Here is a 26,802-nt window from a genome sequence, read left to right as displayed (position 1 = left end):
TGTGCTCTTAAGTAAATAACAAAACGTGTGCAAACACACAAGCACTGTTGCTTCACATCAACACTGGTTCATTTGTACAGTTGTTGTTAATTTATTTATCAAATGATCAGAAAGCCCAGGAAAATGATCTGCAAAAACAAATCTTTACTGCATACAGAGTGACTGTACTTAAGTACATAGTCACCTCCAGAGCCCCATTCTTAGCCAGGAAAAGCCCCAATTTAGATACATTTTCAGGGTCTTTGTTTCATACACCATCACTCAAAGCTATTTAGTTAACTAACATGACTAACATAAAAATAATAATGAATTAATTACAGTTTAAACAAATAAAATAAATAATATTACTTATATTAATCATTAATAATAATGAAAATATAAGCTAGTTGATGAGGTTTCAGCTCTGGAAAAATTAACTTTGTCTTAATGTATGCTCAGTTATCCATGTAAGGAAGTCCCAAAAAGTTGACTCTGTTTTTCTCGATGCAACGTTTTCAGTGGGAGAAATGTTTTGTTACTCACAATTTCTTCAGTGTTAGACTGATTTTTTTAATTTAATTTAATTAATTACAAATTTGAAACACAAAACTATGGTATAATTACTTACACTGAGACATTTAAATAAACAGAAATACATTTTAATTATAGTTTAATTAATGGAGTTAAGGCTTTTCTCATAACAGACTCAACTATGCAACAGACACTAAAATAATAAAAACCTCTTTCACATATGCCAAAGCAAAAAAAAAGTCTTTTTCGCAATTACATAGTGTAAAAGGACTTTTTGCAATATAATTGCTGAAACTGAGAAAAACTTTCATTCCTAGCGTCCTCTTCTGTCACATCAACCTGCATGTCCTCCTTGACTACATCTATTTAAAAAAATCCTGGTGTCTTCCCCTTTTCTTTCTGCCTGCCAGCTCCATCTTCAACATCCTTTGTTCAATGTAGACTAACCCTGAACTCCACATGTCCAAACAATTTCAGCTTTGTCTCTAACGCTGAGCTATCCCTCCTGGTCACTCCCAGTGACAATCTAACATCTTTAGCTCTGCGTCTTATCTTATTGTCATTGCCACCGTCTCCAAAGCGAAGAGAAATCCATATCTAAAAAACAAAACAAAAAGATTTAATTGAAGGCACCAGTGCAATGCTGGACAGCATTTAGGTAAGTGACAACTCTGCAGTTCTGATTGACAAAAGCACAAACTGTTTTGATGAGTTGTGAGATTCAAATGAGAAACTCATCAGTAGTAGTGAATTATATGTAGAAACAACAGTTTACAAATACAACGAGAAAGGTGAATGTGAGTGCAGTGACGGGGTAACAAGCGGAACCTTTCTCATTTGTCTTGTTTCCCGACTGGCTTGGCTGGGCTGTTTTTTTCCGGTGACAGCCGGAAGTGGTAGCAGGAGGCTTGTGGAGGTGACCGAATGGCAGATAGCAGAATAATTCTGTAAAGATTTCGTTAGCGCCAAAGAAAAGCGACCAGAATTTGTTGATTTCAACAGTGTACGTTTACTCGGTGCCATGGGAGCCCACCTGGTCAGAAGATATGTCACCGAGACGGACACCGAACCCGACCCGGCGAAGAAATTCGAGTTCGACCCGCAGTTCGGCTTTGCAGAAAGGAAGGAGAGAGGTTGGTCTGCAGCTAGCAGCTCGGCCTCTTTTACAGCTGCATTATTTATTTTTTTATTTTTATTAATTGAGACTGGAATTGATTTATTAGCAGCTAGTTTGGCCTGTCAAGTGTTAGCTTACGTTAGCTTTGCGGTAATTTGTTGGTTAGCTTACCAGCTAACTGGTTTTGTTAGTTTGTCATGAGCTGTACCAGGATTTCGGCACAGATTACTCGTGAAGGGGATTCTTATCTCCGCCATCAAACTAAGTTTCTATTACAGAAAAAGTTGTGTTTTCATGGTTGCATTGCACAACTGGTTTAATCACTCACAGTTCAGATTAGGCTAGAAACTTTCTATGGACCTCTGTGCCAAGATACTTGGAGTCAGATGTACAAAAGTATACAAACAAAGTCTATACTGACAAAGTTTACTCTTGTCAAGAGTTTAGTTTGAGCATTATCTCTTTCGCAACAGTTTACAGAAGACCTGAGTGTTCATCAAACTACAATTAGACATCCTGTCTAGAAATTGCGGAAATTCTCGATTCTCATGGTGAATGGGCATCCCAAAAGCAACTTCAAAATGCCTACCTCTGACTTGCTTAACCTATATTTATGTATCCACTGTAATAAAAGTGACAGAAGCCAGTGCAACATTGCAGAAGTCCTCTAGGAAGCTCCTCAATACTACTTTGGGGAGATGAGGCAAAGCTTTCTAAAATACACAGAGAGATCCTTGGTCGGAAAAAATGACTTTTCCCAGGATACTATATTTAGCAGAGTTACATATTCATATAGCAACAACAATCATTTTAAAGAACTTTTTAATGCAGCGTAAAGAATTTGTACATTAAAGAGAACCCCAATTATCCAGCAGGCCACTTTTGACAAACACAAAAAAAATAACTCATTTTTAGTAGGAAGAGACTTCCAGTACAACCAAGTCCTTGGAGGAACTTCTGTCTCCAATCGCCAGATGGGGGGTGAGGGGAAAGGGTAGAGAATAAGAATGAATTTCCTGTTTGAAAAACAGTTCTGACCTCGACACAGCTGGCATGTTTTTGTGTGATATTGAAAAGGCTGTAAAGTTAAATCACCCCAGAAACTTTGATAAAATCAAACCATTTTGTGCAAGCAATGGTTTAAAAAGTGTCAGAAGCAACTACTTTTGTGATTCACTTAGTTTTTTCAGACTGCACTTTAACTGCTTTCTCAATATTTTCAATCAAGACATGAAAATGTTTGGTGATATTAGTTTAGCCATATTGTGTTTATCCATAATTGTGACTAAGAATAAGGTCAGACCAATTACTTTTTATTGCAAGCTTCTATATCATATTCTATTTAGCACATCGGGGTGTTTTACTTGGTAATGATTCACAATTTGTGTCCCTTTGTCAGAGATGATTGCGACACAGGAGCAGATGAACTTGGCCCAGTTGCCTGTGGAGCAGAGGGACTACTGTGCCCATTACCTCCTGAAACTCATGAAGTGCAAGAGGGACAACTGGCCCAACTTCTTAGCCTGCAAGCATGAGAGACACGACTGGGACTACTGCGAGCACCAGGAGTAAGTGCTTACAGTTGTATAGACATTGCTGTTAGTGCTCCAATTTAAAACAATAAATAATAATTAAACTTAAAAAAAAAAACATATATATATAAAGTGAAAACTGAGGTCTGCTCCTATGAGTAGATCTTTATTTATGGTAGATTCACTTTTTTAAAACTATTGATATTGAGGAAGCCTGTATTACTGTCAGATGTAAGTAAATCTTAGCCACACATGATTCATATCTAAAGTAATTATGAAGTCTATGAAAACAATCTGGTCATGTGGAGTCTAAAAAACATAAGGTCCATTTAGCTTTCCTTTAACCTCCTAAGAGCCGAACTCTTTCATGGCATGCATTTTTAATTTCTCTTTGCTATTTGGGCTGATTGGGACCTGATGAATGTAAAAACAAAGAATGACCAGATTTGGTTTTTTTTTTAAATTTTTTTACCTGATTAGTTTCTGAGAAAAATGAGATCCACATTAGAGGACATTTGCTTTAAATTTCAATATAACAGTGGCAGTATAATGTTGTCATAAGTGGATATTAGGCTCTTGTAAAGACCAAAATACTAAATTTTGCTCTACACAACCCAAAATGTGATGTCCACATATGTGGATGCCAGGTCCTAGGAGATTAAATTTCTTGAGACCCCCACCAAAATGTTAAAGTTCTTGAACTAGCTGTACCAAAAGGATTTTAACATGGAAGTCTGTGAGGATCAATTCACATTTGAAACTGAAGTTTCTTGCACTTCCTAATTTTTAAGCCTCAGAAATTCCTGCTCGGTATAAACAGAGCAACTTGTTTTCTTCTTTGAATATCAAAGCAACACAAAACCCCAGATTTCATCAATAAACTTCACCCTGATGCTTGTGTGTTTCTGCCTGCAGCTATGTGATGCGTATGAAAGAGTACGAGAGGGAGAGGAGGCTCCAACTGAGGAAGAAGAGAATTGAGGCTCAGGCTCAAGCGGCATAATCAGTTCATCCTCTGATTCTACTTCTTTGTATATACCTGCTACTGTTCACATTAAACAATATTGTTTAAGCTCTACATCCAGCATCTTATTACTGAAAATAAAAACTGATGTTATAAAAGACAACTCAGCCTATTCAGATGAACCATTTCACCATAAAAGGATTTTGATTTATTTGATCATTACTGTTTTAAAAGGTAGTTTTTAAGTAGTGTAGATGTCATGAATTAACCTGAAATGACACAACCACATGTTGGTTTACTTTTTTAATAAATTACATCAGACATTAACAAATTAAGTTCTGTCACGGTTTCAGATTTGGATTTATGGAAATAAAAACTGAGAACTCTATACTGAATATCACCAGGTGCAAATTCAACCCCTAAACAACAGTACTGGATGAAAAAAAAGGAACTGTGGTATCATACATACACTGGTTAGTTTAAAGGTGAAAACTGCTCTGGGAAAGCAAACATACATCAAAACTCAATTTACCAATCAGGGTTTGTCTGTCTTCAATAAAAAAATGTTTTAGAGCAATACTAGTGTTTTACATTCTCACACAAGACAAAAGGGGACAGATTACAGGAAGGGAAAACAAAGGTTGAACATCATGGGGGAAAAAAAAAAAAAACAGGCTCCTTTTTCCCAGTCCAAGTTCCAGTGTAGATTTTAAAGCAAGAAAAAGGGAGGGTTTGATTCCTACAAACAAGCAGTGCTGACTAGTCCTCTACAGGATGAAAGGCAGGATGGGCGAGCGGAGAGGAGGGTAGTCTCGGAACTCCTTCAGGTAGCTGCGGTGCTTCCCCTTTGCCCAAACGGTCATCTGGATGAAGCCCACCAAAGTAAAGAAGGCCACTGGCAGACACTGGGTCATGAGGGTGAAACCAAGCCAGGAGCCCAACTGCAGGAGGAAGGAGAAGGATGTGAGACATAAGCTTTCCTTTTCCCTTATCTGGTTCCTTTGTCACTACACTCCTACAGAGACGGTTGTCAACAGTGAGCAGTACACTGAGTTTTCAGATTTTTATGAATCCATATACATGTGATGGAAATGACTTTTTTTCACTAAAGATTAATGAGGTAACTACACAATGGATTTACTTTACAGTCAGATTAAAATCTGGTGGGATGAACAGATTTTTTTTTCACCACCAATTGACCTATCTTCTAGACTTCAGATTCCAATCACTCTATTATCTGCTGTCAATTGTCAAACAGAGCTCCACCAATCCAACTACAAGTCCAAAAAATCTGTTGTAAGACATCAAAGGTCCTGGGTCCATAACCTGACGGATGAACAAAAATGAACTTTAGTTCTCTCAAGAAGAAAAGCCAGTTATGTGATAAAGATGTACTAATGCCACCAGAGGGCAGCAAACTCTTTGACTAATGCAGCAGTTCTGAACCCTTCAGACTTGCTCCCCCCCTTGAGAAGAAGGAAAAAAGCTGTTAACAACAAAACGGTCCGGAGTTGAATTAAAGCACAAGGAAAGCAAAGGGGGAGAGAGAGAGAGATTAAATCTGCAGTTTCAATCCATATTTTCCCCCAGACCTATACTGGCTCACCCCATAGTTTAACAAACTGAACATACTTCAATACAAGTGAGACACTACAATTTATATATTCAAGTGAGAGAACATTCAGCTGCATGGTTAAAGCATCAATGACCCTCTTAAAACTGATTTGTTACTACAGTGGACAGAAAACCTTTAGCCACCAAAGTCATTAAACCTGTTACCTCATAGGTGTAGTTGGGACAGGAGACCAGCAGAAAGATCCAGGTGAAGGGGTTCTTGGTTGGATAGGGAATCTTCCTGGTCTTAGAGCCTGGATTTAGGGTGGGTGAATGAAAATTCAAAATATTTTCAATCCATGCAGTCATCTTTAGTTTTATTATTTGTTGACAGAATAATGTTTTGTTTAAAACTACTGAGACTGCAAAAAGACCACAATTTTATTTTTCAGTCAGATTTGGACTATGAAAATAGCATGAACACACACACACGAAAACAGGGTTCTATATGAAGTTTCTATATGAAGTTTTTATTTTACACTGAAAATGTCTAATGTCACATATTATACTTCATTATAACTTATCAATATCTTGAGGAAGTCACTTTTTGTTCATAGTCATAGGTGTAGTTTGAGTTTGTCATTTTCTATTAGGAAATATTAAAATCATAATACTCTTCAAATATTCTAGAAAGAGAAGAAAAGGTATGGAGATATTGATGTACAGATTCGACAGGTGTGTTTACCTGGTGGACGAAGGTTCCGAAGAGCAATGTGGATGGAGAAGTTGCCAATCTGACAGAACTGGAAAAAGAAACCATGTCACTCCTAACGTGTTAAATCAAAACAAAACAAAAAAGTGTTTTAAAAAATCTAAGCGTAGAAATGTTCTTACCAAGAATATGATGAGGGCAATTCTTATCTGTTGCTCCCCATAAACTGCAAGAGAGGCAATCAATGTAATCAGCAAAGGGGAAAAAAAGAGTTACAATGACACACTGGCACGTGTGAGCGTTGATTGTAAGAAATTGTAGCTGCATGCATACTCACTGGGTGGCGTATATAGCGGGTGGTTGATGTAATAAGCCATCCATGCTGCAAAGCCCCAGTAGTAGGTACAGTTCTAAAACAGAATGTGACAGAAGCATTGTCAGCCCAACATTTTCAGTCAGAAAATGAAACACTTTTCATCTTGTACTGTACTTTAATCAGATCAACAAAAAACATATTTGTATGAGGTAAGGTAACATGGATGAATGTAAATGATATGCATTTTTAAATCACCTTGAAGATGTTGCGTAACGGCATTGTTCCATGAGAGAAGCGATGGACAAACAGCGTCTCCAGGAGTCTCTTAACGTAGTGGAAAGAGTGACACATACAGGCAAGACTGGAAAAATATAAGCACTTGATTAGACTTATTACATTTTTTTTTTAAATAACTTAAAAAATATTGGTGGCTGCTAGTATTTTTTAAGCCTTGCTTCCTCCCTGGCAGGGTGACAACAATAACCCATCAGCCTTTTTAAAATAAATAAAAAAAATAAAATAGGTGTCCTTCATTAAGTTGCAAACAAAGCAATGCTTCTTTTAGTTTAGATTGTTTAATGCAACTTTCTTTTGACTGCTTACAGCAAGTTTCTGGGGTTTTGTCAGACTACAGACTAGTTTAATAAATTTATAAGCCGATGAACACAGTTTGTAGTCTACATATAAAATTCTGGCAGGTCATTAGTTTGATCCTAAATGTGCAATGTTCACACTATACGACCACATTTGACACCACTGAGCTAAAATAAGGCAAATACTTTAATGTCCGCTTATCAGTGTTTGTATTTGATATACAATTAGGGATAAAACTCATCAGAAGTGTTTACAACACTAAGCTTACAATGTTGTTTACTACAGCTAAAGCTTTATATTTAGATGACAGGCACAAGAGTGTTATCAATCTTCTATTTGAGCTGTTGAGATGGTCACAAAAGAGGACAAGCAGGCTCTGTTTGACTACCTAAGTGTTCTGAAAGTGTGTTTGAGACACTCACTGTACAACCCAGTGTTTACTGGTGGTAAAGTCATATTTGGGTGGGTAGATGAAGGGAACCCTGAAGTAGAACAACAGATAGATGACCAGTGGACCGGTGTACTCTGTTAGGAAAACCTGAAAAACAAACAAACAAAGGAACAAGAAAGATTAGTCAGAACTTTGGAGACTCAAACAATGAACATACACTCTCAGTCATTTTAACCTTGGTCATAAATTATTTTCCATCTGCTTGTCCTGCATCTCCCTGCAGAGTCAAAACAACCTTCACTGTCAAAGTGGACTTCTGTGTAGCAAATTAACCTCAAAGTTAGGTCTAAACGTCTGACCCACAAACACACACTCAATTTCTACACACAGGGAAAACTCTATATAGCTCTGCTTGATCCCACTTGCACTGATGTATCTGGGCTTGACAGGGCTGTTGGACCCATTCATGGCAGCACAATATGTTCCTGTCTTTGGAGCTGTCTTTGTGTTGTACTCACTGTGACCCAGCTGATCTGAGCTCCCAGGTCTCTGAAATAGAAGGTGGCTGTAGTCCCTACAGGAAGATGTTGCAGAACGTCCTCGTCCTTCAGAGACTTCCCCTCTGAAAAACACACGTTACTTAATATGAGATTTAAAATGTATTTAAAATAAATAAATTTAAAAAATAAATGATTTAAAGTCAGAAGGAAAACACTGATTTAAGTGGACCTACTGGGGTCGAGGCGAATGGACTGTCGGGCTGGGTACCACTGAGGATCTGAAACAAACAAAATCAGATCTTCTTAAGACTGTTTTGAAGTATTTATCTAGGCCACGTTAGAAGATTTCCTTGATCTTGACTTAGATTCATGAGACTGCAGACAGATGGCACTCACGGCTTTTGTGGAACATAGACTTGATCTCCCCGATGGTGGCATTTGGCTCAACCTACAAATAACATCACAATAAATAAGTGCAGGGACGTGTACATACAAAGGAACAGATAATAACCCTGTTTTCCATTCATGATGGTGATTAGGGGTAAATTTAGCTTTGACTGTGTGCGCACAGCCCATGGATGTGAGCTATTTAACAGCTGGTATTAGGGTTTCAAAGAAACTTGGCACAGACACACACAGCCAAAGTACACAACCTCATGCCAGGCTGCCAGCAATGGCTCAACAACCCCCCAATATAAAAAAGGAATGACGACGAAACAGAAACACGAAGAGCGCACAAAGGTAAATATGGACATGAACAGTTGTTACGGGACAACAAACAGTGAAACCCTGGGGAATTAGCTTGAATCTTGTTGTTTAAAGTAATAATCACTGTCACAATTATTTGAACAAGTGGTTTTATCTGTTTAAGCTAAGGAGGCATGCATTCAAACAAAATGAACAACCAAAACAAAACTACAGTCTTAAAAAAGCAGGCTGCTTTTAGCAGGTTGACAGTGTGGTGAGTTCTGCTAATCTTAGGGCACATACTAACTTCTAATGTTATCTGTGATATGATTTATTTGGAGTAATGTACAATTAGGCAGAAATGAATTTAACATCTTTGTGTCATCTGACTCCAAGCATAGTGCAATTATAAAATCTGGCACAGATACAGTGGTTCCTCGCTATAACGCGGTTCACCTTTCGCGGCCTCGTGGATTTTTTTGGTGCAATTATGCCTGTTTTTCTTTCTTTTTTTGCGCATTGTGTTCTCCGCCCCGATTGGCTGTAGACCATTGTCAATCAATCTCGTGCTGTGTCTCCTGCACAGTACAGAATGCATTCAGCTTGTCAAATTTACATAAATCTTCAATCGCGAGCAGTGTGACTCTGAAGTGCTGTACTGTATGTAAGTTTTCTCCCTAGCAAACACAACAATGTCCACGAAACGTTTTGCACCGTCAGGTGCCTTTGGTTTCATTCTATAATACAAAGGTTTGAACTTTGAGAGTGTTTAAACAAGAGAGAAAAGTGTGACAATGTTCATGCCTGTCTGAGAAAAGTGTATACTGAGGGGTTTTACAGCCTTAAAACATCTATAGTAACTGTAAAAAATAAAGTTGGCTACTTCGCGGATTTCACTTATCGCGGGTTATTTTTAGAAAGTAACTCCCGTGATAAACGAGGGGCCACTGTATACATTTCTACATGACAAAAGTGTCATATTGTTATTCCAACAACGCCATACATTTGATATTCTGGATATCTATAATTGAGCCATTTGTAAATATTAGAGCTATTTCTTACATTTTTTAACTTTATAATATATTGTCTTATTTAATTTAGTTCGGTCTGTTACTGTTCTTATGGTCTTAGAGCAACTATAACAACATATTTTCCTCTGGGATTAAGTATTTGATTCTGATCCTGTTCCACTTACTAGTCCCCATAAAACTGAGACAAGCCCGGGCAAGTCTGACAGCGAGAGCTGTGCGTCAGCCTCTGATTTATTTACCTTAAAAAGGAGGTACTTCAACCTCCTCTAACAAACAAAACATACAAGAAAACTGTTTCTGCTGAAGATGGAAACAACAAACTTCTCTCACCAGTTAAGGTGAAAACACCATTAAGTACAACCAGGCTATGGAGGAGGAGATGGCAGCAACTGGTGGTCAGTGACCTTAATGTAAACAAATGACCCCAAGAATTGCTGGAGCACTCGCTAACTGCGCTGAATATGACAGGAAGAGCAAGCAGATTGAAAATGAAGGTTTTAAGAATCTCGTTAAAAAGCTCAACCCAAGCTTCAACTTCTTGGTACAAAATATTTTTTGTGTTTTACTATTTCACAATATTTTAACCACAATAAGGTTAAGTTAATTTAAAGACAGTTGTTTTATACTTCAACTTAAAATTTCCAGGGAAAAAACACTACCTAAGCTAAATTTGTGCTTACATTTGGTTTATAATATGTCACTTGATATACTGCTGGGTCACTACTATAACGCTGCTGCGGGCACCTTTTTCAGTAGACTCGCTCTTTGAATTAGGTACGGTCTCATAAACAGCAGTAGCTCATAACAAAAGGAAAATGTCTTTCATTTACTTTAACTTGCTAAAATGCTGCTGTTTGCAAGCTGTGAGTATCAATAACACAACCCTTGATGAACCTGCGTTTCTTTCTATCTGAAACCAGGGACCTTTTTTGCACATTGGGTGATTGTGAGAACCACTACACTAAGTTAAGACTAAAATGCCATTACAGTTTCTTAGCCAGGCCAGCACTTTTCAGTGTAGACAGTTTAGCAATGGTAAGCCATCTCTGCAATTGTCTTTAAGAAAGGATGAGAACTATTTTTTAAGCTTTAAATCAAACTTGCTGATTGCTTATTTCAGTGCTCACAAGGAGTGTAAGGAGATACTGCTTTACATTCTGTCATCATCTGCCTGTTGAAGTGTCGCTCCCTCGTCTTGGCTTTCAAAGATTGTGTGACAAATCAGTAGTAGACTGAGCAGGTCTGCTGCTGTAATTGACTTGGCTTCTGTTCATGTCCCCCCGAAGACCACATGCCATTTTCAGCAGGATGACATCACTATCGTTGAATTAGATGGACCAACCACCTGTCTGAACTCCCACTCTTTCTGCAGGCCTCATTTAGTATGAAGTCAGTCAGTCAGTCATATACACACACCGAGCCAGACATAATACAGAACTTGATTTTTATTTATTTTTTTAAAAAAAATGTGTCAGACAAGTCAGTTTAGCTCCGTTAGCCTACTTTGGAGGACCAAACCTCTCTCCCAAAGGGCCTTCTGTCCAGATTCCAAATCTATATCTGTCACATCTGTCAAGCTGCCTCCAAAGAGGTGATAAGATTGATGATGTTATCACCATAGAAACTCTGCTAAGCTGACAACAGGGTATAATCCAATAAGGATACAACCTTATACTCTGCGTTCCTGAGGAGTAGCCTTTAATAAGCAGAGTCTGCCGTGGCTGATCACACCGTGAATTTGACTAATGCAACTCTACACTCACCGGACTCACACCAACAATACACTAAACAGTTCTAATGCAAGAGCAATAACCTGCAGGCTGAGCACTAACAATTTAAATCTGTCAAACATTACAATAACATAAGCACAGGGGGAGTAGAAATAACTGTAAATATGCCTGATAAAGTTGGCTTAAACATCCTTTCAAAGTAAATATGGCTAATGCAGTGCTGATACCCACTTAGTCCCAACTGTAAACACAACTGAAGTCCATCAGTCAACACATTGGTCAAATGTAACAGCGGTGTAAATGGTTTGTTTTATTGCAGCAGTGAAACAGGGCCCACTTCAAAATTAAAAAGAAATTTAAAACTGATGTTAAATGTCAATTAATGTAAAGTCCAAAGCAATCTTGTACTAATTCTGCTTCTGTTGTGATAGATTTTATAGCTACTAAAGCTGTTAGAGTTAAACTGATGCAATCAACAGACTATTGTTCCTATTTTTTGTCTTAATATCTTGTGTATCTTCAAACAGGTTCAATCACATTTTGGAATAAACAGCACAAAAGCAGAAATATTTACATTTTTCAAAGACTTTAGGAGTGGTTAAATAGAGCCAAACCTGAATCTCATACATATACACACACTTTATATATAAGATCAATATAATTCTCATGATTAATACCACTGACCAGACAGTGACAAACAAGGAGTAAATCTGAAAAACTACATATGTGCTGCAATACTGTAGTAGCTGCTCAATTTAAGGTGTATTTCTATAGTAGAAATCATTCTTTTGCTCTTATGCTGCAGTCACACTGTGGAAAACAGTGGTTAGAGACAACAGCTCCACCAAAATTACTGCAACGTGTGCAAAACTGACTCCAGGTCTGTGAACACACACAGTTTGTAGCCTTCTTTAAAGTTTCTTTGGTGTGCAAAGATAGCAAAAAAATAACAATAAGATCAATTTAGTTTGCTATTGAAAGGACTCGTGTTGGCAATTATACACAATCTGTTCGTGATAAAGTAGCAAAGATTGCAATGTGTTGCTGTCTGCATACATTGATAATCATATTAGCTACCTTCAGCCAGAAGCACATAGATTTGAAACAGAAATTCCTCAACAGATAGTGAAATTGTTGCTGCAGGACCCAAAATAACCAGAATACAACCAGTTGGCAACCAGTTGAATCAAGTCTCTCACTGCAAAGCAGTGAGTTGCAGATGAGTTACGGTCATCGACTCAGACTGATTCCAAATGATTGTAACATGCTGAAAGACTGTCTGTGTCTAGAAATTACACGGCTACTTGCAAACCATTGCCAATATGCAAAACAAACAGTTGTTAGTCTGGGTTGGGCTGTGACTGTTTGGAGACAGGATGCCTCCCACCAGGTATCCTGTAACCTTAAAAGTGCCCAAATGTTGAGGGTGTTGCATGTTGAACTTCTGAGCAACCAGCTGTTCGTCACACCTACTTGTGATTGTTTACAATCAGATCAGATGACCCTGATGAAGGCCACAAGCCGAAACGCGTTGGTAAATTATTAAAGTTGTTCATCTTCCCTCAAGTGTTGCTGGAGTTCCTGCTTTGTGAATTGTTCACAATCACCAGGCAACCACTCAAGTGTGGTTCTGGTCATATTTTATAAAGTGTCATAGTGAAACATGGGAATGCCTTGAAAGTGTCTAGCAATATTTAATCATACATTATCAACATATTTCACTGCACATAAGCGCATGCATGTCTGAGGCCATGCACAACTGTGATTGCATTTATATTGTAATGCCCAATGCTTTAAGTGAACCATCTGTCCGACCCCTCCAAAATAATAAGTGTGGGAATAAATACAGGCTACAGATGTAACACAAGACTGCATTAGGCTGCAGTTGTTACTCTTATTTTGTACGTCTTCTTGTATGTGCGCCAATAACCTCTACCATATCCAGATAAATAAAACCAGTAGTGCTGTGCTGTATGTATGAAAGGCACTTCAGTGTGTGCACCATTTACAGACAGCAGCACTCAAAGGCTGTGCACACCCACTGACAGACAGTGGGGACTACAGCTATAGCAGCTTTTCCATGTTCTAGAAAACACCTGACTTGCATAAAAAGACCACTCTACTGAAGTATAAGAAGAGAAATATTGGATCTATTGGACTGAGCAGAGAAGCAATGATTACATGTGCACAAGCAGTTTTTAAAAAGATCAGGTATCAAAGTAAGTTAGGTGTGAAAGTAAAATTAAAGTTGCATAAATATTTAAGAAAAAAAAAGGTTCCACAAATGTGTAAAAAAAGAGGACTGACGTCTTACCTTGTCCAGGAAGCAGAGCTTGTCCTTGGTCTTGGCGTCCAGAATCTCCACCTCAAAGAAAACAACAGCCTTTTTAGTTTTTTTGGCAGGTTTGCGTTTACTCTGGGCTTGGACCGGCAGCGGGGCCGGCACTACTGCCCCGTTAGCCACCCTTTTGTTGCCTGTGGCCTCTAATGCTAGGGCATCCATGTCCACAGTTCTTCTCCTGCTCTCGGTTTATTCCCGTCTTCCCCTCAGTTCTCTCGTCACTCTCCACCTCTCAAATGTTTATCTCAGATGCAGACTTAGCTGGAGAAGAGAGAGGAGGCTCTCAGCTGTGGAAATAAATCTGTCTCTCCCTATTCCTCTCCCATTCTTTTACTCTCCCTCCCTCCCTGTCTGCACCCCACTCATTCCTTCACTTCTGTTGTGCCACTTTAACTCCCAGGCGACCCCTGCAGCACAAACATATGCTGCCTGTGTGTGTGTGCATATGTAGGAATGCCCAGTATTCCCCAGCTGTCACCTGTGTTTATCATTAAAGAAACTTCAGGACCTGAGAGCAGTAGCTTCCTTTCAGAGCTGCAGTGACTTGCATTTGAAATATAACTCGTTTCTAAAAACAGACGCCTGATGACCACTGACACTTCTCAACTCCCAGCTAAGTAGGATGATGAAGGAGAGGTAGAGTGACAACACCCCTTTCTAGCTAGACCCCCCAGTCTTCCTCTACCCAGCTAAATATAAAACACCTCCTGCTAAGTCCACATAACCTGACCTCTCCCTACAGACCCCACAGCCATCTGTGTCTATTTTGTGATGTCACGCTCTTACTGTTAACCATACTATGCTGACATTCAATCAGCTCCTAACTTCAACCCCCATGTCCATCACTAAACACTGTGACACCAGTTTAAGGTTTCACTATCACAGCCTACAGGAGTTTTACAGTATGAAACCAAACTGAACAGCCAAACGTCTCAGTCACATACGACTACAGTCGCCTATTTCTGCCACCTCAGGGTGATAATTCAACCCCCTCTCCCCCCCTCCCAAGTCTGAGGGCTTAGTGAGGGTATTCCCCTTGGCAAACTTCACCATTCCACTACCTAAGAACGAAGACTTGGGATACAATTTCAAAAAATGAATGAAAGACATGCAGTCACAAGTGGCAGCAGGATCAGATCCGAACTTGGATTTGGATGTGTAAATGCAGACCATCTTATGTAGCTAATTACCCGTATGTCCACTACATGTATCCAAACATCAGATTTAAACAGGAGCTAAATTTGAATGTTATTCTGGTTAAAAAAAAAATAAAATAGGTGAATAAATAAAAAATAACTTCGTGTCACTCATAATTTACTATTCAAGTTTTAAATGTCAGAATTGTGAACACTTGTTCACCTTCACGCTGCTTTGATTAAATGTACAAGACTCAGATGACGCATTGACCATTGTTTTGTCATTTTTGAAAGGCAGCCTGTCTGATTAAATGAAGTGATTTAATTAGTTTATTATTGTCCTGAAAACGGTAGTCATATAGATTGGGAAGAAAAAAAAAACGAGGCAGACACATGACAATGCTGCGGAGACTTTGGGAAAATAATCCTATCTCAGTTTATGTGTCAGGCATACCCTCTGCCTGAGCACCTCCCCCCGTCTCATCTATCTATATAAAAGCTCTGGCAGTGACTGTGCTGCTAATACACTCTGGGGTGACAGTGGGAAACAGGGAGCACCAAGCTTAAGTGGACTTGCATAATGACTACACAGAACCTATTTATTCAAGGTAAGAGATCATTTTAAAATGTTTTTCACCAATCAAAGTAGAAACATTTTGGTTTTGTATGCATTTCTAGATACTCATTACATGTTGATGACTGTGGAGTTGCTCTCCGGTGCTATATTGTGTAAATGCATTAAAACAGAGATTAAACTGTTAAAACCAAAAAGTCACACTAATGTTTTGGAAAAATCATGAGCTATAACACCTGCAGCCTAATTTATTTTTATCTTCATAGGTTACTCTCTGAGGAGGCGGTTAACTAAAATATATACATTTATATATATATATATATATATATATATATATATATATATATATATATATATATATATATATATATACATATATATATATATATATATATATATATATATATATATATAAAAGTAGGACAATAACATCAGAACAGATTGAATTTAGGATTTCGTGTTATCCAGTTAACTTCAGGGTAAACCTGATTTTTCAGGACTACAAAGGTGGTTCACTTCTTACTGGGCTATATCACCATAGTAACTTATACTGTGAATCTAACCTGCTACAGAGAAGGCCATGTGCCAGAATATTTTATTTTATACTGGTTGATCTCTAGAGTAAAATGTCAATCATATATATTTAATCTCTGTAATATTCTGGATATTTGTAATTGAGCTATTTATATATATTAGACTCATGTCTTATGTTTTGTAATATATTGTATTATTTCATTTAGTTCAGTCTGTCACTGTTTTTATTGTCTTGAAGCAACTGGAACCAAATAATTTCCTTAGGGATTAATAAAGTATTCTGAGTCATATTTTTATATTACAGTTCATGTTCTGCTTATCCTGACTAAGTGAATCTAGATAACAGAAAGATAGCCTAGGTATGTTGAATTCACTTCATCGTACAGAACCCAGGATGTGGTGGACTGATTTTAGCTCAAGTCAAGTTAGTCAAGATGACAGAGCGCTCTGAATCCAGTTTAGCTGTTTGGTTTCCAAAAGAGACAAAGAACCACAGATATGATGTTAATTAAAGTTTAACATATGCATTTTGCTTCAAAAGTCAGTGAACAACCATGCTTAATATTTATGAATACTGACCAATTTAATAGGTATTTTTGCCAAAAAATCTGAGTCATAAATGTTAGTATAAACAACTGGTGTATTTGATTCCATGTGGCGCCGTCATACATCTGGTTATTACACAGTAACTCCATGTACACATCTAAAATGTTTAGAATTTTCAAATCCAACTAAAGGGCTTGTACACAAGTTCAGGAGGTGATAACTGACCAGATAAGGTGAGTCAGGCAGCTTGATCAGAGATCTTAAGAGACAGTTATGCCCCATTGGCCAGTCAAGTTTTTATCCAGTACTAAGGATTGTTTGGCACCCTCCCATACTGGTTTTAGCCAGAGTTAGAAGAAATCACCAGAAATGTAATGAAGTACAATAAGTAGTCATAAATCAATGAAATGTATATATTTCTTTAAATTAATTCAACATAAGGGCTGCATGCCATAGTGTGCTGTAGACAGATTGTAAGCATGGAAAAAAGCCCTTACAGTGCAAATAAAGTTGATGCAGTGTGAAGACGAAATTGTTAAATTAAACCAATGTTTAATAAATGATTTATTTTTTTTTATACAATTTAAAAGCATACAAGTATGCATTTTACTTCAAAGATAATCTAATGAAGTTTGTTCTTAGATATTTTTTTAAATCATTTCGGTCTTTTTTTCTCATTTAAATTCTAATCCTGCCAACAGGTCTCAAAAGCGACACCTGTCAACGGAGAAAGGGGGAGCCAGAGCAGTTACTGGGTAGGTTGGTTTCTGTCAGACTGCTTCAGATCCTGTCTGATGGGTTTTTTTGTGCTCATGAAACTGTTAACATCTGGAGAAACGTAAGGTGCTTGCACAAGTAAAACGGCTGCTTGAAACAGGAAGCTTTTCACGTTTGCGATAAAGCAGTAAAGAGGCCCTTATGCACGTTTTTCCTTCTTAATATACAAATACCTAATTAATTTCACTCATTCCACCTCATTTAAAATGTATTTTTATTTTTTTTTAACCCACAGTTATACTACAGGGGTTAATTTAGAAGTGCTGAGATTGCGCACTTGACCGTTCACCTGCATTGGGTAAGAATAAGATAAGAAGCGCCATGAGTCACTCCGGCCAGAGATGGCGATGATGCCGAGCATTATCCTACCTACACCCAGTTATCAGTCTTCAGCTAACAGAGAAGTAGCCTACACTTTACAATGAGAACTTATCAAACGCTAAGCGTAAGTATAATTAATCATATCAGCGGGTGTTGTTTGTGTTTCGGATACAGGATTTGCCAATTAAACCGCGACTTTAACGACAACAGGCCACAGCACCTCGTTCATATAGGGCACAGTATATGAGAGGCGGCGATGCAGCAGCGTGCTATTTTCACTGCTCAGGTTTAAAGCTTTAAATTTGAACCTCTTTTCGCTGATTTGGAGAATTGTCTGGGAACTTGTGGGATTATTTAATTAATTCATTTGTAGCCACACTGACGGGTAAAGTTTCATAGATACTACTTACCTCGTAGTGCTTCATCTTGGCAGTTTGCACCCCTTCCTTAGTATCCCAGATGAGTGACAGGAAACCGTCCAATCAGCGAAGTAATACACAACTGCTGAGGCACAGAGCCGTGCACCATAGGTCAGCACTGCGATCGCGCCGCAGCCAATCAGCTCCCGCATCAATTGCGCGTACACGCCTGGCTTATCAGGGATGTAGCCAATGGGACGAGCATTCGGAGCGGACGCGTCTACGCCGATATTGTTGGATTTTTTTTTGTAGTCTAAAGGGCAGCTCTCTCAAGTGAACAAGAGATTGTAGAAAACGGTTTTCCCCTGCAGTCTTCCTTGTAAATTAAGTGTTGTATTAATAAAGTTTGATTTTTTTAAATTACCTGTCATGTGTCACTTCAATGTCTCAAATTTAATGCATTAGTGTCTCTGTATGTTTTTGTTTGTCACATTACTGGTGGACTCTTTTGTCACTCCATTTCCTCTTTCAGAATCCCTTTTCAACCACTCAACATTTGACCAATGGACAGCATCCTCCAAGTCGAGCAACATGCAGTTGGGATTTGTGCTTAACGCATGGTAGTGCGATTGTGTCAGTTTGCCACTGTGCATCATTAAAAACACATTATTTACCTATGTAACTTATGATTACCTATACCTGTTTACCTAGTTGTTTTCAATAGGTCTAAATGTTCTTCTGGCCTCCAAAATTCTTCTGCATGCTGCTCAACATGGATGATGCTGTGGGTTGGTAATAAGCAAAGGGAATGACAGCAACCCCCCAAAAAAGGTTTAGGATTAGGTTAACTGGTGATTCTAAACTAGCCAAATGTATGAGTGTGAATGGTTGTCTCTCTCTACTCAGTGTGGTGTGTTGTTAATCTTACAATAGGCTGGCAACCTGTTCAGGGTGTACCCTGCCTCTTGTCCTATGAAAAAAAAAGGAGACTGCTACAGTGATTTGGGTGGGTCTTTCTGTTACCACCCTTTCAGTTTGTACTGGCAGCAGCACTCACCTGGAAAACAGGTTTTCCTTCACATGACGAAGAAGTTTATCTTACAAATTGGAATATATTACTTTTATACAACCCAGTGCTGTCTTGCACAACAGCGAATGAAACTGAGGAAACCCACAGAGTGCAGACAGGAGTCTAGTGATACTTGTAATTAAAAAAAAAAAAAAGATTTAGTCATATAGTGCTTAAACAACAAATAACACTTTTTGATAAAACATAGTGAATGATATATATAGTATGGTAATGAGGGGCTATGTTACCATAAACCCCGCTGTTGCTCCAGTGCATCGTTATTTTAACATATATTAAAGTCTCTGAAACTCAAGCGAGATGGAGGCCCGTTTTACCAAAGAATATCACAGCATTTGGTGTTTTGATGATGGTGTCTGTATTAATTTGTAGTGAACCTTTCCTCTAAGGCAGAGGTTGTCAAACTGTGGGTTGGTTACCGACTGATAGACAAAAATGTTCACTCAGTATGGTAGATTTCTATTGAGTAAATAATAAAACTTGAGTTTGTTGATGCTATTGTGTGTTTTGTACTTAAGTCAGATTTAGCTTGGATCCTTTTTTAAAATAAGTGATTAATAATAATAATAATAATAATAATAATAATTATTATTATTATTATTATAATGAAAAGGTGGTCTTAGCAGTGGCAGCAAATCATTACACTTATGTATTATCTAGCTTCAACATTTAAATCAGTTTGTGTAAAACAGAGATTTAAAAAAAAATGCAGTTTAAAGAGATGAAAAAGTGGGCTTCCAGATGTGGCTACATGGTAGAATACAGCCAAGTTATGCAGTTTAATCCCATCAAACATGGCAGTTACTGTATCTCTTTCACATGTTTCTTGTCTGCTTTCCTCTGATTGAGGTAACAGGTCTAAAAAAGGCTGATCCCTCCTGATGACACAGTGTTATTGTTACATCTTCCTGTTCACCACCAGTCAGTAAGCAGTGAATTTATTTGTCTTAAATCTGAGCCGCACCCAAGCGTGGAAGTTCCTGCCAGCAGTTCACTCAGCTTCAGATTGCATTTGGTGTGCCAAGCCAATAATCCCACGGGACATGTAGGAATGGATTTTTTCTAATGTTTGAAATATTTTGGAATAATCAAGAGTAGTCTTGTGATCTTGTTTTGCATCAAAATAAACCTAAAGTTATGTTTATCAAGACAGCGACGGCTGTCAAACATACCAGAAACAACTTAGTCGTGGCTTTGCAGGATGTGGGGTGTGAAAATTGGAGAAAAGCCCTGAAATAAAGTTTTTCAATGAAATGATATTCTCTGTAAAGTTACGTATTGCTAGCATTCCTACACAAGAGCAAAAATGTATGGACATAAAGTACTATGCCCTTTACTTACAAATACTCTACATATAAAGATTTTATGCTTTTAATTTATTTATTTATTTGTACAGTGCTTTGTGAAACACACAGTTTGTAAAAAACAAAACTCCATATTAAAGGTAAGTATATATGTTCAAGCATACAGCAAGTCAAATAGACGTTCTTATGTTCTAATTCTAACATACACACTTGAATGCACACATCAGATGTAAACTATGGCCAAAAATAAGAGGAGAAGGATTCAGAAAAGGCTGACCTATAAAAAAGGGTTTTCAGCAGTGCCTTGAAACAGACCACTGATTAAGTTGCCCTGACAGGGTGAGAAAGGCTTCTCCAAAGTTTAGGCACTCCAACCTCAAATGAGTGATCACCTCTGGTTTTAAAATAAGATTGTTGAAAAAGACCCTGATCAGATGATCTGAGAGGCCATTTGGTGTTATAAAGCATGCATACATATACATACACGAGTCAGACCATATGGGGCTTTATATGTCATTAATATAATTTTAAATAAAAACTAATTCTGCTTAATTAGCAGAAAATGTTTTGAGTAGGTTGTTCTGGAGTACTTACTGGAGTACTGATCTGGCCCTTTTGAAAGCAAATTGGGCTGTGTGTGGCCCGTGAACTAAAATATGTTTGACACTCTTGGATCAGGCATGAAACGTAGGTTGAGAAATATGTCCGACAGCACATGAAGGCATCATGGCGTGACGTCCCGCTGGGCGTGTCCCTGGCGCAGCGTCACCGAGGAGATTGTTCAGGATGGTTATGGAAAACTCTGGAAGTTTCCACACTGTTTATAAAGAAAATATGCGGGGCTGAGCGGCTCGAGTTGAGACAGGACTGAGGACGTGCGGCATAAGTTCATCACCAGCAATTTACCAACAGCTACAACAGGGTAGACCACTGGTTGGTCAAAATGGGTAAAGACTACTATGAGATTTTGGGGATTAAGAAAGGAGCATCGGAGGACGACATCAAGAAAGCTTATCGTAAGCAGGCTCTGCGTTATCACCCTGACAAAAACAAGTCACCGGGAGCCGAGGAGAAATTCAAGGAGATTGCTGAAGCTTACGACGTTTTGAGCGACCCTAAGAAAAAAGATATATACGACCGTTTTGGCGAAGAAGGTAAGTTTTCTAAATCATGCAATATTGCGGGGCCAATAATCGTCAAGGCGCCGTCAAAATAATGTTTAACACAGTTGGAGCTACGAGCTGTCAACAAGGCAGGGTGGAAACAACAGTTCTGAACATGTGTAGACTAAACTGGGATAATCCTGTGTGTCATGGCGCTGTCCTGGCTCTCCTCCTGTCCTCCGACCTTCAGTCAGTGGCTTGTCTCTGAGCCAGGATAGGAGAGCTGGTCTGCTGACGGCAATACTCGCATTGCATGTTTCTGCAAGAACTTGATGAAGTACGGAGAGAAGCTGAAGGGTTCTGCATCTGACGGGACAGGAAGGGGGCGGGGGGCTCGGCTTTTAGGCCCTAACGATGTCTAGCTAACCTCGGTGTTGATATTTTTAGTTCACAAAAACCTGAAATGGTGGAAACTTCTACTTAAGTATTAGCACAGATGTTTTAACATTACAACAAGCCAAAGTATAAAGCATAATATGCTTATAGTTTAAAGTCTTCAAAGTCAACAACAAAGTAAAGCTTTAAAATAAATGAATATCAATGTAAAAAATTTACATCTAAAGTATAGTGAAGTGGAAGCATAACCTTCAAGTGCTTCAGCGTTGTCCTCGTTGTACTAAGGTGCAGTCCACCATTGCTCCTATTCATGCTGTTAGACAATGATGATGGACATTGTGAGATTAACAGTACTCTAGCACAAGGCTATTGGTAGATGGGGGGGCAGTGCCACTCCATGCACCCAACTGGACATATCCCAGCTACTCTCATGGAATACTTAAGTTACTCCTAGTAAAGCCTGGTAAAATTGTGAAAAATCACCTACCCAGTGCACTTATGCAGTGGAAACCTCAGTTATCCCCAGTGATCACAGCATTACACAAGCATTCGTGTTGTATTTCTTCACATTCTTCTTGGTACCTCCTGAACTGAGAGCATTTCCAAATAAGGATGCTGACAAGTAATATTTTGGCACACAGTTAAACAGCAGCTGCTGTATAACTTTGGTTATACCTGGTTTGTGCCACTTTTTTTTTGGGGGGGGGGGGGGGGGGGGGGCGCTATTAATTCTAACATGACAAATGTGTTTTAGCGCTGTTTCCTGGCTGATTTTAGTGTTATGCTAGTTTCACATCTGCTTTTGTACTTTAAAGGGTGTTTGCAAAATCAAAGCGCAAAATAACTTTGTTCATACTATTGTTTAAACGAAAAAACATGGTATAATAAAATTCTCTTTATACTAGCAGTCACGTGAACCTCATTAGTGTATGGGATATTTTAAAATCAATACTAATAAAAATCTAAAATTTGTAATTTGCATTAAATAAGTTGCACAAAAGCAAGATAATGATGACCAACAACTGTTTCTTACAAGAATAAAAAATCAAAACAAACTTACTGCAGTGTGCCAAACCCAAACTGAATCCTTTTAATCTGATTGTTTCTACTACGCTTCCAGGACTGAAAGGCGGAGGCCCTACTGGTGGTGGTGGTGGTCCTGGCACCTTCAGCTACACCTTCCAGGGCGACCCCCATGCCATCTTTGCAGAGTTCTTCGGTGGACGTAACCCATTTGAACAGTTCTTTGGCGGGCGGAATGGAGGCATGGATGAGGAAATGGACACTGATGACCCATTTGCCCGCTTTGGGATGGGTGGCGGCGGAATGGGGGGAATGGGTGGGTTCCCTCGCTCCTTCAGCTCTGGTATGGGCGGTCACACTAGTGTGGTAAAGAAGCAGCAGGATCCTCCTGTAGTTCACGATCTCCGGGTGACCTTGGAGGAAGTGTTGTCAGGTTGCACCAAAAAAATGAAAATCTCTCGGAAAAGGCTGAACCCTGATGGCCGAACATTAAGGAAAGAAGAGAAAATCCTAGAGGTGCAAATAAAGAAAGGCTGGAAAGAGGGCACTAAAATTACGTTTCCTAAAGAGGGAGACGAGACTCCTACAAACGTTCCAGCTGACATTGTATTTGTGTTGAAAGACAAGCCACATCCAGTGTTCAAACGTGACGGCTCTGACATCATTTACACTGCCAAGATCTCACTCAGAGATGTAAGTAAGAGTACATATAACTTTAAAAATACATTTTCAATGGTTTTTTTTTTTTTTTTTTAAATCAATTTAAATGTTAACTAAATGACATATGAAGTTAACTGGAATTCCTAATGTTTTTCTTCTCTATCTTCTGATCCACCAGGCTTTGTGTGGCTGTACAGTCAATGCACCCACAGTAGATGGCAGAACAGTCACTGTGTCATCAACAGATATTGTGCATCCGGGGATGAAGCGACGAATTAGTGGAGAAGGGCTACCTTATCCCAAACGACCTGATCGTCGGGGAGACCTAATAGTAGAGTATGAGGTCAGGTTCCCAGAGCGGCTCACTCAGAGCGCACGGGACACAATTGCTCAGGTCCTTCCTCGATCTTAAAAAAGACAATCATACCAACAAAACGAAAACAAAGCTGCCAATATAAATGTTTTCAAACATCACGTGGTTACTCGTGGCGGTTAAACTCACTCCAGCCAATATAGGACAAACTGATGAGTCAGATCATCCGTGGTCTACTTGATCATCTGTAGTGTCAGAACCACCTTTGGAACACGCTTACCTGAATGGGTGAAGCAATTCACAGACTAGAATGTATATATATGACCAATACTGTGTGGTGTTTGATTTACTGAATATTATATTTTGATGACACTGAGTGTATAGTATATAAAATTCATGTGCACTATTCTGCGGGAGCTCTTGTTCATTCTAAAAGTCTCATTAAGAAGTTTTTATTTTTTTGTAAGAAATTGCAACAGGAACGTTTGCATTGCAATGTTTACATATTTAGTATAGAGGTCCTATAACGTTTCTGATGATGGATAAAAAGTTTCCTTTTCTGAGAGACTTGCTTCATGACATCAGGAGATTTTATGTGTGTTTGAATGAGTGGTGTTGCAATTCATGCTGTAAGGAGTGACATTTAAATCACAAATGTTGTGCTATCTTTGGACAATAAAGACATTAAAATTGTTTAATGTTAAAGAGAGTAATCTTACTGTTTTTGTTTGTTTGGTTTTTTTATTGCTCTGTGAGTATTTCAAATTAAGGTCTGTCAAAAGGGATACTGTTTCCATGTAATGGAAGGAAAATTCAAATTCAATAAGGGCAAATTTTACCTCATGATTTTCTTCCTCTGGTGAATGTCTGCTATTCGACAGAGATGAAAGGAACACTATGAGGGGAACTGTCCGAGTCTCCTACATTCACTAAGTGCGATGTCACTTTTGACTAACAAGGTTTAAAATTCAAAGTCTTGTCTGCTGCCGCTATAAATATGCATACTTAATTCTATAATTTAATCTCATTGAAATTTTGCCTTTGTAAACCACCACAGTTAAGTTTAAATCAAACGGCATATAACTAAAGTGTAGACTATAAGTTACATCTCAAGGGGTTTAACCATTGTATTAACATTGTATTAATGGACGTGCAACCTTTTTTTTTATATACATATTTCCCCAGTTTTAGAGGTTCAAAAGTAACTGGATTGTTGGTCTGATGAGTCCTGTTCTCTTGTTACTCTGAATACAGGCATCTCTGAATAATGCATCTCTGAATAATGCTTTCTTTGTTATCAAAATATATGCACATGATAACCATTTCACAAAAGAAAATGTAATTTTATTTATTGAACCCATGTATTTCTGCAGGATGTTAACATTTGTCCTAATTCAATAAAAGTATTAGTAGAAGGTTATTTAATTTGTTTATTTTGTGTTTTGGGTCGTTTTTACCAGACTACATGCTAAAGCATAGACGTGGTAAAAAAAAAAACCTTCCTAAAAGTCATACCTTTATTTCAGTTTTATACATTGCACATCACAGATTTTGCTCACAACATGCACAGGGTTCGTACGGGTGCTTGAAATCCTTGAAAATGCTTGAATTTAATGTTGCATTTTCAAGGTTTGAAAAGTGCTTGAATTTCAGATGTGGTGCTTGAAAGTGTAACTGTATTTCATTTACCACAAATAACTATCTGATTGAATAGTTTTCTTATCAGATAGAAAAATAAAATGAGTCGTAAAATGTAAAAGCAAAATTTCCCTGCCTGGGCTGCCTTGCACCTCTGGCTGTATCCCAATTCATGGTCTGCAGTCTCAAAGTTGAGGCTGCGTACTCAAAGACCGCTGAGGCCGGAAGTGCGAGGCTTGTGAAATGGGACGGTCTAGCCTCCGTCGCGCTATCCAGGTTGCCTAGCAACCATGATACTAACAGCTGGAAACGTGTCATACAGCTTTGTTTGACAGAAATGAAGGAGAACACATTTAGTTCATTTGTTTCTACATGAGCTCTGTGTGATTTAATAAGTATCCGAGGCTGAGACCACGGGACTGTAAAAACATGATTGTTCGGCTTCATTTCTGTACTGAACAGTCATTTTAAGATTAGCTAGTGAGGTCTTAACACACCCCCGTTCTCTACTAGCCATCGGGGCGGGGGGGCTGGGAAGAGATGCTGGCTGTCCGATTGGCCTCCCTGCTGCTGCGGAGCCTGGGGCGGTCTGCTTGCCTCCACCCCGGAGGGAAGGGTAACATCTCTTGGGTCTGGGTGCTGTTTCCCCCTCTGGGGGCGAGGATACCTGGACCCGGGGTATAGAGTATGTTTGGGGAGTGTGATTGTGTGTACATGTCCATTTACGTTTATTCCTACGTTGGGTGAGTGCTGAGTGTTTGTATATGTGTGCATGAGGGTGGGAATGCATGTCTGTGTCTGTGTGTGCCTGTTTGTCTGTGTCTATATGTCAGGTCGGGTCTTAGACTCCACCTCTCTGGGAACTCCCAGGCCCTCCAAGTGTGGAGGCCTATCTCCCCTCACCACACTCCCTGCCGGTGACTGATGCCCTCAGGGGTCGGTGCATTGTTGGTTCTTGGTGTCCGGGGCTGGGCGCTCAGGTATGTGCCAGCTCACTCCCGGTGGCTACTTGGCAGGGCCTGGCGCCTGCTGCTCGGTCAGGCCTCTTCCGG

At 38.9% G+C, this 26,802-nt stretch overlaps 3 protein-coding genes across 5 annotated transcripts; 2 read left to right on the top strand and 1 right to left on the bottom strand.

The window, feature by feature from the left end:
* Positions 1 to 1,386: 1,386 nt before the first annotated feature.
* ndufb7 (NADH:ubiquinone oxidoreductase subunit B7) lies at positions 1,387 to 4,237 on the top strand. Its single transcript, XM_006790768.3, has 3 exons — positions 1,387 to 1,643; positions 3,027 to 3,195; positions 4,075 to 4,237. The coding sequence occupies exons 1-3, from the start codon at positions 1,532 to 1,534 to the stop codon at positions 4,160 to 4,162; spliced, it is 369 nt and encodes a 122-aa protein (XP_006790831.1). The 5' UTR covers positions 1,387 to 1,531; the 3' UTR covers positions 4,163 to 4,237.
* Positions 4,238 to 4,413: 176 nt separating this feature from the next.
* Positions 4,414 to 18,381, bottom strand: tecrb (trans-2,3-enoyl-CoA reductase b). 2 transcript variants are annotated; one of them, XM_087841934.1, is made up of 12 exons: positions 18,278 to 18,381; positions 13,953 to 14,003; positions 8,587 to 8,638; positions 8,424 to 8,468; positions 8,209 to 8,312; positions 7,722 to 7,837; positions 6,961 to 7,066; positions 6,727 to 6,799; positions 6,572 to 6,615; positions 6,423 to 6,480; positions 5,903 to 5,991; positions 4,414 to 5,064 (listed from the first exon to the last, which is right to left on the bottom strand). In XM_087841934.1, the coding sequence occupies exons 1-12, from the start codon at positions 18,290 to 18,292 to the stop codon at positions 4,891 to 4,893; spliced, it is 927 nt and encodes a 308-aa protein (XP_087698060.1). In that variant the 5' UTR covers positions 18,293 to 18,381; the 3' UTR covers positions 4,414 to 4,890. The 2 variants fall into 2 exon arrangements, with proteins under 2 accessions (XP_087698060.1, XP_006790832.1); XM_006790769.3 differs by lacking the exon at positions 18,278 to 18,381 and having other exon boundaries at positions 13,953 to 14,318.
* Positions 18,382 to 21,391: 3,010 nt separating this feature from the next.
* dnajb1b (DnaJ heat shock protein family (Hsp40) member B1b) lies at positions 21,392 to 24,817 on the top strand. 2 transcript variants are annotated; one of them, XM_006790771.3, is made up of 3 exons: positions 21,392 to 21,771; positions 23,237 to 23,832; positions 23,978 to 24,817. In XM_006790771.3, the coding sequence occupies exons 1-3, from the start codon at positions 21,561 to 21,563 to the stop codon at positions 24,209 to 24,211; spliced, it is 1,041 nt and encodes a 346-aa protein (XP_006790834.1). In that variant the 5' UTR covers positions 21,392 to 21,560; the 3' UTR covers positions 24,212 to 24,817. The 2 variants fall into 2 exon arrangements, with proteins under 2 accessions (XP_006790834.1, XP_087698059.1); XM_087841933.1 differs by having other exon boundaries at positions 23,237 to 23,836; positions 23,978 to 24,202.
* Positions 24,818 to 26,802: the final 1,985 nt, after the last annotated feature.

Source organism: Neolamprologus brichardi, chromosome 6 (genome assembly GCF_056152115.1).
Source record: "Neolamprologus brichardi isolate AB-2024 chromosome 6, ASM5615211v1, whole genome shotgun sequence".
Lineage (NCBI taxonomy): Eukaryota > Metazoa > Chordata > Actinopteri > Cichliformes > Cichlidae > Neolamprologus > Neolamprologus brichardi.
Note: the sequence above shows the minus strand (reverse complement) of the source record. Positions and strands in the feature narration are given on the sequence as shown.

Bases quoted from the DNA above. Each gene is read 5' to 3' on its own strand.
- ndufb7 (XM_006790768.3), top strand. From the start codon at position 1,532: ATGGGAGCCCACCTGGTCAGAAGATATGTCACCGAGACGGACACCGAA. The intron at 1,644-3,026 runs GTTGGTCTGCAG...TCCCTTTGTCAG, and splicing joins TGCAGAAAGGAAGGAGAGAG to AGATGATTGCGACACAGGAG. The intron at 3,196-4,074 runs GTAAGTGCTTAC...TTCTGCCTGCAG, and splicing joins GACTACTGCGAGCACCAGGA to CTATGTGATGCGTATGAAAG.
- dnajb1b (XM_006790771.3), top strand. From the start codon at position 21,561: ATGGGTAAAGACTACTATGAGATTTTGGGGATTAAGAAAGGAGCATCG. The intron at 21,772-23,236 runs GTAAGTTTTCTA...CTACGCTTCCAG, and splicing joins CGACCGTTTTGGCGAAGAAG to GACTGAAAGGCGGAGGCCCT. The intron at 23,833-23,977 runs GTAAGTAAGAGT...CTGATCCACCAG, and splicing joins CCAAGATCTCACTCAGAGAT to GCTTTGTGTGGCTGTACAGT.
- tecrb (XM_006790769.3), bottom strand. From the start codon at position 14,141: ATGGATGCCCTAGCATTAGAGGCCACAGGCAACAAAAGGGTGGCTAAC. The intron at 7,067-7,721 runs GTGAGTGTCTCA...ATATTTTTCCAG, and splicing joins AGTAAACACTGGGTTGTACA to TCTTGCCTGTATGTGTCACT. The intron at 5,992-6,422 runs GTAAACACACCT...CCCTAAATCCAG, and splicing joins TCGGAACCTTCGTCCACCAG to GCTCTAAGACCAGGAAGATT.